The 14,170-nt window shown below is 45.4% G+C and overlaps 1 protein-coding gene across 2 annotated transcripts in view; it reads left to right on the top strand.

Annotated features, from left to right (window-relative positions):
* cog5 (component of oligomeric golgi complex 5) overlaps positions 1-14,170 on the top strand; it is a 148,843-nt gene that overhangs the window by 119,796 nt on the left and 14,877 nt on the right. For both annotated transcript variants that reach the window (XM_068004865.1, XM_068004864.1), the window contains exons 15-16: positions 8,313-8,423; positions 13,499-13,561. In XM_068004865.1, coding sequence (XP_067860966.1) covers positions 8,313-8,423; positions 13,499-13,561 — 174 coding nt within the window. The remainder of the gene's footprint in view (positions 1-8,312; positions 8,424-13,498; positions 13,562-14,170) is intronic.

Here is a 14,170-nt window from a genome sequence, read left to right as displayed (position 1 = left end):
GTCTGTACTTTCTCCCCTTATAGGAGAAGAGAGCTCAGAATGCACGGGAGAGGGCGAGGACCGGAGGAGGGCCGCAACAAATTGTCGTCTTCTCTGAGGCGGAGCAGGAGGCGCTGGAGTCGACCGAACCTTCGAGTGCTTGTCCGTCAGGGACGCCGAGACTGGCACCTGACAAATGTCTAGTGACACAACTTTAACATTCATCATGTTAACATGCTGTGCCATCTTCAGCACCTCAGAATGCTCATCGCAACATGACACATCTGTGATGATGCTTCTGTTCTCTTACAGGGCCTTCAGTGATTGCTGTGATGGCAGAGGGAGTTTCCTCAGAGGACCTGCCGGCCTGTGAGGGTGCACTGTCACATCTTAGCGAGCCATCCACCGGAGCAGATACTCTCACCTCGGTGGGTCCTAGTCCTCAGTTAGTTGGGTTGGCACCTGGTGAGTTACCACACACGTGAGCCTCAGCAGACGCTGGTGGCAGGGGCAGCTGCGGAGAGTCTGCGTCGGTGGGAGCACTCCTCTCCAGACTCTGCTCGGCTGGATGCAGATGCTGAACCCTGGGGGCCATCCTTTAAAAGGAAAATGATTGAGGGACAGCAGCACATTTGCGAGGTACTGGAACATAGAAACATAGAAAATAGGAGCAGAAGTAGACCATTCGGCCCTTCAAGCCTGCTCCACCATTCAATATGATCATGGCTGATCACCTATCTCAATACCATATTCCCGCTTTCTCCCCATACCCCTTGATGCCTTTTGTGTCTAGAAATCGATCTAGCTCCTTCTTAAATATATTCAGTGACGTAGCCTCCACAGCCTTCTGTGGTAAAGAATTCCACAGGTTCACCACCCTCTGCATGAAGAAAGTTCTCATCTCAGTCCTAAATGTCCTACCCCGTATCCTGAGACTGTGACCCCTCGTTCTGGACCCCCCCTGCCAGGGGAAATATCCTCCCTGCATCCAGTCTGTCTAGCCCTGTCGGAATTTTATGTTTCAATGAGACCCCCTCTCATTCTTCGAAACTCAAGTGAATACAGGCCGAGCCGACCCAATCTCTCCTTATAGGACAGTCCTGCTATCCCATGAATCAGTCTGGTGAACCTTCACTGCACTCCCTCTATGGCAAGTATATCCTTTTTTTGGTAAGGAGACCAAAACTGCACACAATACTCCAGGTGTGGTCTCACCAAGGCCCTGTATAACTGCAGTAAGACATCGTTGCTCCTGTACTCAAATCCTCTTGCAATGAAAGCCAACACACCATTTGCCTTCCTAACTGCTTGCTACACCTGCACGTTTACTTTCAGTGACTGGTGTACAAGGATGCCTAGGTCCCTTTGTACATCAACATTTCCTAATCTATCACCATTTAAATAATACTCTGCCTTTCTCTTTTTCCTTCCGGAGTGGATAACTTCACATTTATCCACATTATACTGCATCTGCCATGTATTTGCCCACTCACTCAACTTGTCTAAATCGCCTTGAAGCCTCTTTGCACCCTCCTCACAACTCACGATCCCACCTAGTTTTGTGTCGTCAGCAAACTTGGAAATATTACATTTGGTTCCCTCATCCAAATCATTGATATATATTGTGAATAGCTGGGGCCCAAGAACTGATCCCCACGGTACCCCACTAGTCACTGCCTGCCACCCAGAAAAAGACCCGTTTATTCCTACTATCTGTTAACCAATTTTCAATCCATGCCAGTATATTACCACCAATCCCACATGCTTTAATTTTGCACACTAACCTCTTATGTGGGACTTTATCAAAGGCCTTCTGAAAATCCAAATAAATCGCATCCACTGGTTCTCCCAGATCTATTCTACCAGTTACATCCTCAAAAAACTCCAGTAGGTTTGTCAAACATGATTTCCCTTTCATAAATCCATGTTGACTTTGTCTAATCCAGTTGATATTTTCTGTGTGTCCTGTTATCACATCCTTTATAATACTCGAGCATTTTCCCTACTATCGATGTTAGGCTAACCGGTCTGTAGTTCCCTGTTTTCTCTCTCCTTTTTTAAATAGTGGGGTTACATCTGCCACCCTCCAATCTGCAGGAACTGTTCCATAATCTATAGAATTTTGGAAGATGACAACTAATGCATCCACTATTTCCACGGCTACCTCTTTTAGTACTCTGGGATGCAGTTTATCAGGCCTTGGGGATTTATCGGCTTTCAGTCCTATTAATTTCTTCAGCACTTTTTTTTACTAATACTAATTTCCTTTAATTCCTCTTTCTCACTAGTCCCTCGGTTCCCTGGCATTCCTGGGAAATTATTTGCGTCCTCTTCTGTGACGACAGAACCAAAGTATTTGTTTAAATGCTCTGCCGTTTCCATGTTCCCCATTATAAATTGTAACCTGGTGGTGAGTGCCACGCACACTCTCTACAATAGCGCAGAGGATGGAGGAGTCCAACTCCTGCATGAGTGGAATGGTGGCATAGGCACGGGAGAGAATCTTTGAGATAGTGTCACAGGGATGTCAGCAACGCTCTGAGATACTGTCACAGGTAAGTGCGGGAATGTCTGCGATGGAGAGAAGGCTAGCCTCCGTTGATCTTCAAGCACGGCTCACAAATGAGTCCATTCAGGCCCTGACAACAGCCGTTTGGATTCACGATGAACAACATTCTGCCGCCTTAAACAGGCAGACAGATGCACTAGCACTGGCCTTACAAGGCATCACACATGTCCTCCAAACTGTCGTCCAGCAGAGTGGTAGGAGTGATGTGAGCCTGGCCCAGGGGAGGGATGATGGCGAAAGGGGATATGGAAGTGGGGACGCCACTCAAAGTGCTCCCACGTCTCACCGTTGCTCCCCTCTCAACCAGTATCCGCAATGCTGCCTCCTCTCCAGGTAGCCGAGTCAGCCCCTGCACACGTGCAGGTGGAGCAGTATTTGGAGGGGCCCTCACAGGCTCCAAAACCCAGAAGGTGTAGGCCCAAAGCATTTAAGCAGTCAGGGCATGCACTAGAGTGACCTGCCACTACCTCTGCTGCAGGCATAGGGAATACACCATGTAGAAGTAGTCAGAAGAGAAAGGCCAAGGTTTTGTAAGCACGAAGGGTATGCACAAGGGTGTTTGACGGTTGGTCATGTTTTTTATTTATATTTGCTTTTTGTTGAACTCACATTCAATATTATGATTGTTACCACTACTGCCAAGTCTTGGCCTTTCTTGACTGGCTTTTGTGATAGGGCCCTTTCATGAGGTTCACCGTGAACTGCGACACTTGATGCCACCCATTGGGTCACTTTACAGTGGGTGTAGGTGTAGTTGCAGGACTGTTCTGTGCAGGGAGGGGTGGGGGTGCTGGTGTGGGCGCTGCTGTTTCCAGGGGGTGTGAGGACTGGACTCTTCACACTTTCTGATGTAAGGAGAACCGTTCACTTATCAGTGACTCCCTGGGCCTCACGAGCAGCCAGGTGAGCCCATGGTTTCCTCCTGCTCCGCCTCCTCCACCTTCGCCACCTCCTCCTCAAAGTAGATGGCAGATGTGGATGGGGCCTCCACAAGCGGCATCTCTCTCTTGTGCAATGTTGTGCAGGGCACAACATACGACTATAATGCGTCCCACTCTGTCTGGTGCGTATTGAAGTGCTCCCCCAGAATGATCAAGACACCTAAATCGCATCTTGAGCAGCCCTATAGTATGCTCAATTGTAGACCTGGTGGTGATGTGGCTGTCGTTATATCGATGCTGTTGCTCGGTGATGGGGTTCCTCAGAGGTATCATGAGCCACGTGTGCAAGAGGTATCCCTTGTCCCCAAGGAGCCAGCCCTTAAGGGTGTTCGGTGCCTGGAAGACGGTCGGGATGTTGGATTCCCGGAAGATGAAGGAATCGTGGCAGCTGCTAGGGAATCTGACTCACACATGAAGGAAACTTTTGCAGTGGTCACAAACGAGCTGAGTGTTGATGGAGTGATACCCCTTCCTGTCGATGAACTGTCCTGGCTCGTGTGGAGGTGCTCGTATTGCTACATGGGTGCAGTTGATTGCATCCTGCACCTGTGGGAAGCCAGCCATAGCGTGGAATCCCACTGCCCCCTCCATCTGGCTGAGGTCGTCCATGGGGAAATTGATGTACTGCGAGGCCCTGTGAAACAAGCCGTCGGTGACCTGTCTTATGCACTTGTGTGCAGACGACTGAGAGACCCCGGCGGCACACTGGAATGATCCGAAGGCGAAGAAGTTGAGAGCAGTGGCGACTTTGATAGCAACAGGTAGAGAGATGCTGCTCGGCATGAAGGAGGCTGCAGACGTCTGCGACTACCTGTTGACTGACTCAGCCTCCGTATGCACTGCTCCTCAGAGAGGTCCAGGAAGCTGAGCCTTGGTCTGTAGACCCTGTGGCGAGGGTAGTGCCTCCTGCGACATCGCTCTCTGTTGTTGCCCTCTGTGCTCTTGTGCAGGCGTCTGTGGCGCAGCACTGTTGTGGAGCTCCAAGTAGCGGAGATGGATGCCGTGCCTGGCGAGGCTGGTGATGTTGCTCGTCCTCGGATGTAGTGGTGAATGCAGCCGTGGCGCCCCCTCCCCATCCTGATGGTGTGAGTTTGAGGGGGTCCGCAAAGTATTTAAATATGTATGAATAGAAGAATTTTGAGTGGAAAATAAGAATTTTCAGTGAAAACACAAAGATCTCACAGCCAGAACTTTGAAAGAACTGAGTGCCCTGATGTAGTAAGTGACCTTTTCTCCCCATCTGTCAAGTAAGCATTTGAACGTGCAACTGGCTGCTGGCTGAAACATGTCTGGTAGAACTTGGAGTGTTTCCCACAGCATGGGAAACACGCTGAGGATGCTTCAAAATCGCACCCCTGCCTCAATGTGGAGAAAATTAAGTAGTTCAATTACAAACTATCTGAACAACTGTGTCAAGTATCATCCTGCCGGCTTTAATTGCCGGTGGGACTTCCACATTCAGGAGGTGCACGCGCACCCAGAAGCATCAGTGGGGAACTCTGAAGTCTGCGGGTTGGTGCGGGGTTCTGAACCCGAACCGGATTTGCCCGATTTTCGGAGCCCCCCCTGCCCCCAAAGCACCTGCAATTTCCCGGAAAAATTGAGCCCTTTGTGTCCACCTCACAGCTTACTTTCCCACCTAGCTTTGTATCGTCAGCAAACTTGGATACGTTACACTCGGTCCCTTCATCTAAGTCATCAATATAGATTGTAAATAGCTGAGGCCCAAGCACCAATTCTTGTGGCACCCCACTAGTTACAGCCTGCCAACCTGAGAATTACCCATTTATCCCTACTCTGTTTTCTGTCCTTTAACCAATCCTCTATCACTGCTAATATATTACCCCCAACCCCATGAGCCCTTACCTTGTGTAACAACCTTTTATGTGGCACCTTATCGAATGCCTTTTGAAAATCCACATATACTATATTGACTGGTTCCCCTCTATCTACCCTGCTAGTTACATCCTCAAAAAACTCTAATAAATTTGTCAAAAACGATTTCCCTTTCATAAAACCATGTTGACTCTGCCTAATCATATTATGATTTTCTAAGTGCCCTGTTACCACTTCCTTAATAATGGATTCCAGCATTTTCCCGATGACCAATGTCAGGCTAACTGGCCTCTAATTCCCTGTTTTCTCTCTCCCTTCCTTCTTGAATAGCGGTTTAACGTTTGCTACCTTCCAGTCAACTGAGACCGTTCCAGAATCTAGAGAATTTTGGAAGATCACAACCAATGTATCCACTATCTCTGCAGCCACCTCTTTTAGAACCCTAGGATGTAGGCCATCAGGTCCAGGGAATTTATCGGCTTTTAGTTCCATTAGTTTGTCCAGTATTTTTTCTTTAGTGATATTAATTGTTTTAAGTTCCTCACTCTCATTTGCCCCTTGGTTCCCCACTATTTTTGGTATGCTTTTTATGCCTTCTACTGTGAAGACAGATACAAAATACTTGTTTAACATATCTGCCATTTCCTGATTTCCCCATTATAATTTCTCCTGTCTCAGCCTCTAAGGGTCCAACGTTTACTTTTGCTACTCTCTTTTGTTACTAGAAGGTTGTTACCTCACCCTTAGGTTCTGTCTGTAGAATCTTGCCACATTGCTACTATATATAGTTGAATCATTAAGAAAAAGCAATTAATAGGCTGTGAAGTGTATTGGAACATCCAAGTTCTTTCTTTGAAGGATAGGCATCCTCGATGTGCCAAAATTGCTCTCAGCCATCTCCTTAGGCCATGCTAGGTTTGTTTTTGACCTATTTAAAGATTTTATAGTGAAATCTGCATAGATTAGTTCCAGGTTAAAAAGAAATGGCACTGTCATGGAGGTCCTGGCACTTTATACAACATGGGAAAAATCATATTTTATGTCCCAATGACATTTAGACATCCAAATCCCAGGAGCATGCTTACTTGGACCAGTTTCCATCCTAAGAATGAAGAAAACCCCACTGGGTAGGTAGTCCAACATTCCCTCCTATACTTCCCTAATTGAAAATTGTGAAGAATCGATGCCGAGAATACTATCATTATATCTTCAAATAGGTTACAAGTCACTCATCATATAGAGTGACTTTGTCTTGCTCCCCAAATCACTGTGACGTCTGTTATTTTGTTCATTTAAAAATCAAAACATCCCGAAAACAACCAACAGCGTTGTAGTTAGTATAAGTCAGTAACAATTTTGCAATGGAATAATTATGGTACTTTCAGAGTTTAAGTCATTGAATTATTTTTTCATATATAATTTTCAGTGTTTTATAATGCACTGATGTTTCTGGTTATATAAGTGCAAGTGCATGTTGATGGTTTCAAGTAGTTTTTAAATAATTTGAAAAAATCGCATTAGTTTAGCAACTTCTCTAGAAATTAATGTATTGGTTTGGAAGAGTTAGGAAGCAATAACTACCACGAATAAAGATTTCTGATGTGAATATTCAAGGAAAATTGTTGGAAGATCTGTAAGATATTAATTCTGCTCCTCTTTCTTTCTCTACCCATGCAATAGACAATCTTAACATCTGGTTAATATCATTCATCAATGCTGAACACTACCTATCTTTACAGTCAAACTTGTCTGCTGCATTTTTTGTTCCCAACCTTCCATTAGTTTCTTTGCAGTTTTTTTTCCTCATTTGTTTCATGAGCTGCTAACACCCCTTTTGTACTCATTAGTTGGATATCTGAAGATTGTCTGTGTGTGTTGGCACAATTAAACCATCTTGTAAAATGTTTTTGTCAAAGCTAAGTTTACCCATTTTTAAAGATGGAAATCTTTGTAAAAGTCTATTTATAGGTAAAGACTAATGCAATGTTATTGACTGTAAATACCATGCAGTTCTAAATGCTGTTTTAAATTTTAAAATCTCTTTCTGTCATACTTAAACGCGTATTTTTGTGTCATCACAGATATATTTTCTATACATTTCTTGTGCATTTTACGTCAAGACAATACAAGTTGATTTGAATGCACCTCTTTACTCATTTACTTTACTTAGTCTTTAACATGATGCTCTTTTAATTTTCCTAATTTCTATATTACTGATATTTCAACAACAAAATACATATTTATGTAGCACTTTCAAGACTGCAAAGCTATCCAAGGCAATTTACAAGGTGGGGAAGATGAATTTAGACACTGAGCAGGAATTAAGAGAGGAGTTAGGCAAGATGACCAAAGGTGAGGTCAAGCAGGTAGGATTTACAGAGCCTTTTGCAGGTGGGAATAAGTGTAACAAGGCAAAGTTGTTTAGGAAGAGAATCCCAGAGAGCAGGAGCATGTGGCTGACTGTTCTGCCACCCATGGTGGAGCAGAAGGGGGAAAAATGCAGTAGTCCAGACTCAGAACCTCAGGAGCCCAAGGATAATGATGTAAAGTCGAACCTGAAGTTGATAAAAGTCTAAATGAGGATTTCAGTGATGGCTGGGAGAGGGGGAGAATAAGATAGGTGTGGAAGCAGGTGATATTTGAGGTGCAAATAGTCAGTCCTAGTGATAGACTGGATGTGGAGTTTGCTCAGTCATACAAGACATTCAATTTGCACAGTCAGGTTTAGCACAAAGAGTGGGAAGGGGGTAGAATCGGGACCTGTGATGTAAAATTTCCGATGAGAACCAAACAGAACGATGACAGTCTTGCCACTGTCTAGCTGGAGGAAGCTCTTGTTGACCCACGTCTTGATGTCTAATCTTACTTGTCTCATCAGTTATATGTTGTAAGAAAATGAATAAGGAAACACCATTACACTGAATTGCATACTAACTTATTCCAAATCAAATGTATGTAATTTAAGCAATTTTTTTATTTCTTCATAGCTGTCCACACAGGGTGATGCCAGTCAAGTGATTGGACCACTAACAGAGGGACAGAGAAGGAATGTTGCAGTAGTGAATTCATTGTATAAATTGTACCAGTCAGTGTTGAAGGTAGGGGTTGACATTTATTGCTGCGTGCAACTTTTAAAAATTAATTGCTGCTTTGAACAACTGTGATGAGAAAAGAATGAAGTATATAAAAAGTTCATTGAAATGTCTCATTTAAATATGGCAGGGTAGTCAGTGGGGGGTGGGGCAGGTGAGAACATTTCTGGCAGTGCTGTAAAGGGTGGGAATTAGGCAGTTGCCCTCCCTGCCTCAATCTCTTTGCTACCAACATACAAAATTGATGGGCAGGATAAGTCCAGCTGGTCCATCAAACCTGCTCCACACCATGATGGCCACACCAACATGGCTAAACACTTCTTCCCTCCCCCAACGTCTCTCCCCATCCTCCCCTCCCGCCCCCACCCCTGCAGCCATGTAATCTCCTGGAAGAGGCAAAAAAACAGAGAAAAAACCCAGGGCCAACAAAGGAAAAAATACTCTGTAAAATTCCTCTCTGATCCCCTCAGGTGATTAAAACCAATCCAGGAGATCACATGGACCAAGTATTATCTATATAATGCGATCTCTGCCCCAGTCAGGAACCAGACCAGCACCCTCCTTAAAGGCAGGCAGAGAGTCAACACCCACCACAACAGCCGGCAATGTATTCCAGAGGCTCAATTCTGAGAAAAGAACAACCGCCCAACATCTAGTCTATTCCTATTCTTGCATATTTTAAACATAAAATAATTGAAGGGTTATCAAGCCCTTCAGTTATTTTATAGACCTCTATCAAGTCACCTCTAAGTCTGTGCTGCTCTAAAGTAAATAGACCAAGATCCTTGAGCCTATCCGAATAGCTGAGGTTCTTTAAGCTAGGAATCATTCTTGTAGCTCTCCTCTGGACCTTTTCCAAGACCACTATATTACTCACCATGTGGGGGGACCAAAACTGGGCACTGTACTCTAGATCTGGTCTGACCAAAGACCTGCATAGTATCAAAATTGTGGTTTATTTTATTCATTCATGGGATGTGGGTGTCGCTGGCAAGGCCAGCATTTATTGCCCGTCCTTAATTGCCCTTGAGAAGATGGTGGTAAGCCGCCTTCTTGAACCGCTGCAGTCCATGTGGTGAGGGTTCTCCCACAGTGCTGTTAGGAAGGGAGTTCCAGGATTTTGACCCAGTGACAATAAAGGAACGGTGATATATTTCCAAGTCAGGATGGTGTGTGACTTGGATGGGAATATGCAGGTGGTGGTGTTCCCATGTGCCTGCTGCCCTTGTCCTTGTCCTTCGAGGTGGTAGAGGTCGGGAGTTTGGGAGGTGCTGTTGAAGAAGCCTTGGCGAGTTGCTGCAGTGCGTCCTGTAGATGCTACACACTGCAGCCTCGGTGCGCCGGTGGTGAAGGGTGTGAATGTTTAGGGTGGTGGATGGGGTGCCAATCAAATGGGCTGCTTTGCCCTGGATGGTGTCAAGCTTCTTTGAGGGTTGTTGGAGCTGCATTCATCCAGGCAAGTGGAGAGTATTCCATCACACTCCTGACTTGTGCCTTGTAGATGGTGGAAAGGCTTTGGGGAGTCAGGAGGTGAGTCACTCGCCACAGAATACCCAGCCCCAGACCTGCTCTTGTAGCCACAGTATTTGTGGCTGGTCCAATTAAGTTTCTGGTCAATGATGACCCCCAGGATGTTGATGGTGGGGGATTCAGCGATGGTAATGCCATTGAATGTCAAGAGGAGGTGGTTAGACTATCTCGTTGGAGATGGTCATTGCCTGGCACTTGACCGGCACAAATGTTACTTGCCACTTATCAGCCCAAGCCTGGATGTTGTCCAGGTCTTGCTACATGCGGGCACGGACTGCTTCATTATCTGAGGGGTTGCGAATGGAACTGCACACTGTGTAATCATCAGCGAACATCCCCATTTCTGACCTTATGATGGAGGGAGGGTCATTGATGAAGCAGCTGAAGATGGTTGGGCCTAGGACACTACCCTGAAGAACTCCTGCAGCAATGTCCTAGGGCTGAGATGATTGGCCTCCAAAAACCACGACCATCTTCCTTTGTGCTAGGTATGACACCAGCCACTGGAGAGTTTTCCCCTTGATCCCCATTGACTTCAATTTTACTTGGTGCTACACTCTGTCAAATGCTTCCTTGATGTCAAGGGCAGTCACTCTCACCTCACCTCTGGAATTCAGCTCTTTTGTCCTTGTTTGGACCAAGGCTGTTATGAGGTCTGGAGCTGTGTGGTCCTGGCAGAATCCAAACTGAATATCGGTGAGTAGGTTATTGGTGAGTAAGTGCCGCTTGATAGCACTGTCGACAACACCTTCAGTTACTTTGCTGATGGTTGAGAGTAGACTGATGGGGCAGTAATTGGCCGGATTGGATTTGTCCTGCTTTTTGTGGACAGGACATACCTGGGCAATTTTCCACATTGTCAGGTAGATGCCAGTGTTGAAGCTATAATGGAACAGCTTGGCTTCTGGAGCACAAGTCTTCAGCACTACAACCGGGATGTTGTCAGAGCCCTAAGCCTTTGTTGTATCCAGTGCACTCATTCGTTTCTTGATATCACATGGGGAGTGAATCGAATTGGCTGATGAGTGGCTTCTGTGATGGTGGGGATATCGAGAGGAGGCCGAGATGGATTATCCACTCAGCACTTCTGGCTGAAGATGGCTGCGAATGCTTCAGCCTCGTCTTTTGCACTCATGTGCTGGGTTCTGCCATCATTGAGGATGAGGATGCTCACAAAGCCTCCTCCTCCCGTTAGTTATTTAATTGTCCACCACCATTCACGTCTGGATGTGGCAGGATTGCAGAGCTTTGATCTGATCTGTTGGTTTGGAATCGCTTTGCTCTGTCTATAGCATGTTGCTTCCACTGTTTAGCATGCATGTAGTCCTGTGTTGTAGCTTTACCAGGTTGGCACCTCATTTTTAGGTATGCCTGGTGCTGCTCCTGGCATGCTCTTCTACACTCCTCACTGAACCAGGGTTGATCCCCTGGCTTGTTGGTAATGGTAGAATGAGGAATATGCCGAACCATGAGGTTACAGATTGTGCTGGAATACAATTCTGCTGCTGCAGATGGCCCACAGCACCTCATGGATGCCCAGTTTTGAGCTGCTAGATCTGTTCTGAATCTATGCCATTTTGCATGGTGGTAGTGCCACACAACACGTTGGATGGTGTCCAAAGTGTGAAGACGGGACTTCGTTTCCACAAGGACTGTGCGGTGGTCACTCTTACCAATACTGTCATGGACAGATGCATCTGCAACAGGTAGATTGGTGAGGATGAGGTCAAGTATGTTTTCCCCTCGTGTTGCTTCGCTTACCACCTGCCGCAGGCCCAGTCTGTCAGCGATGTCCTTCAGGGCTCGGTCAGTAATGGTGCTACCAAGCCACTCTTGGTGATTGACATTGAAGTCCCCCACCCAGAGTACATTCTGTGCCCTTGCTACCATCAGTGCTTCCTCCAAGTGGTGCTCAACATGGAGGAGGAGTGATTCATCAGTTGAGGGAGGGCGGTAGGTGGTAATCAGCAGGAGGTTTCCTTGCCCATGTTTGACCTTTGATTTATACTGACTGGTTCCATTAATACAACCCAATACCTTGTTAGCTTTAGTTACAGTTTCTCTACAATGGTCATGAACATTTAGTGATCTGTGCACAATAACACCAAGATGTTTTTCCCTCTCAACCTCTTTCAGTATTGTCCCCTGCAAATAATACGTGTATTCTGTGTTGGCCCTCCCAACATGCATAATACTACATTTATCTGAATTAAATGCCATTTGCCAATGTGTAGTCCGCTCCCCTAGCACATCTAAATCTTTTTGGATTTGATTGCATTCTTCCACCGTCTTAACCCTTGCACAGATATTGGTGGTGTCTGCAAACTTATTTACCATACTCCCAACACCGCTGTCCAGGTCATAAATAAAGACCGTGAAGAGTAGCGGACCGAGGACTGATCCCTGGGGAACACCGCTTCAAGCTGAACCACATCCGTTAACTACAACCTTTTGGCTGCGGGATTGGAGTGAATTCCTAATCCAGCGTTTCAAATTTCTACTGATACCACAAGATTCTATCTTGTGAATAACCTAGTGTGAGGTACCTTATCAAAGGCTTTCTGAAAGTCCAGGTTGACCTTGTCTACCGGATTTCCCTCATCCACTACCCTAGTGACTTCCTCAAAAAAAAATACTACCAAATTTGTTAGACACAACCTATTTTTTCGGAAGGCATGTTGTGAATTTCTAATGACCCCTTCCCTTGCCCAGTGATCATAAAGGGCATCTCTTACGATCCCTTCCAGCATCTTCCCAATAATGGATGTCAGGCTGATAGGCCTGTAGTTCCCAGGCTCTGATTAGTCCCCATTTTTGAAAATAGGAACTACATGAGCTAGCTTCCAGTGTAAGGGAACTATCCCTGACTCTATTGAACTATTGAAAATACAGGCAAGGGGCTCACAGAGCAGCAGTTCCATCTCTTTAATGACCCTTGGATGCATATTAGCCGAACCTAGAGCCCTCTCAAATCAGTGTTCTGCCACTGTACCACCCAATTTGAGAAAGTCCAGCCCTAATTCTGCTGTTTTAACTGGAATCCTGCAGGCAAATGCTTGTTTAATTATTAAGCTGGGCAAAGGGGTTATCAAAGAAGATTATCTACTATTTATTATTCATTTATCCTCCACATAGCATATGATGGCACTATCATCAAATAGTAGGAAAATAATAGACAGTGTCCCTTTAGTAACTGCTCACGGCAGTCTTGTGAGACCTATATGAGCTTGTCTCCCTCCTTCACTGCATAAATATTGCCGCTTCAGTCAGTCAAAATGTTATTCTCATGTTATCATCAATGAGGACACATTTGGAATATTCTGTGCAGTTTAAGGGCATTCCATCTTTTTAAAAAAAACATTGATGCATTAGATTAGGTTCAGAGAAAAGTTACAAGGCTGATTCGGGAACCTGAGGCTCTAAGTTATGAAGAGAGATGCACAAAACTGGGCTTATTTTCATCAGAGAAAGGGGAACTGAGAGGAGATATGTGTTTAAAAAAATGTTCCACCTACCACTGAGTATGACATATCTATTGTTTGCTTTTCCAGGTATTGTCTACCCTGAGCTCCTTCCCTTTAGCTGCTGAACAAACAATTAGAACAGCGTTGGAGGTAAATTACAGACTGTTTCAGTTGTAAAACTGTGCCTTTTCATAGAATCATAGAAAGTTATGGCACAGAAGAAGGCCATTCGGCCCAGTGTGTCCATGCTGGCCGAAAAAGAGCTATCCCGCTTAATCGCATTTCCAGCACTTGATCCATAGCCCTATAGGTTATGGCACTTCAAGTGCTCATCCAAGTACTTTTTATATGAGTTGAGGGTTTCTGCCTCTACCACCCTTTCAGGCAGTGTATTCTAGACCCCTACCACCCTCTGGGTGAAAAAAATTCTCCTCGGGTCCCCTCTAATCCTTCTACCAATTACTTTAAATCTATGCCCCCCAGTCACTGTCCCCTCTGCTAAGGGAAATAGGTCCTCCCTATCCACTCTATCTAGTCCTGTCATAATTTTATATACCTCAATTAAATCGTCCCTCAGCCTCCTTTGCTCCAAAGAAAACAATCCCAGCCTATCCAATTTTTCTCATGGCTAAAATTCTCCAGCCCTGGCAACATCCTCGTAAATCTCCTCTGTACCCTCTCTAGTGCAGTCACATCTTTCCTGTAATATGGTGACCAGAACTGTATGCAGTTTTAGCATAACCTCCCTGCTCTTATATT

This window comes from Heptranchias perlo, chromosome 24 (assembly GCF_035084215.1).
Source record: "Heptranchias perlo isolate sHepPer1 chromosome 24, sHepPer1.hap1, whole genome shotgun sequence".
Lineage (NCBI taxonomy): Eukaryota > Metazoa > Chordata > Chondrichthyes > Hexanchiformes > Hexanchidae > Heptranchias > Heptranchias perlo.
This window is presented reverse-complemented; position numbering and strand designations above follow the sequence as displayed.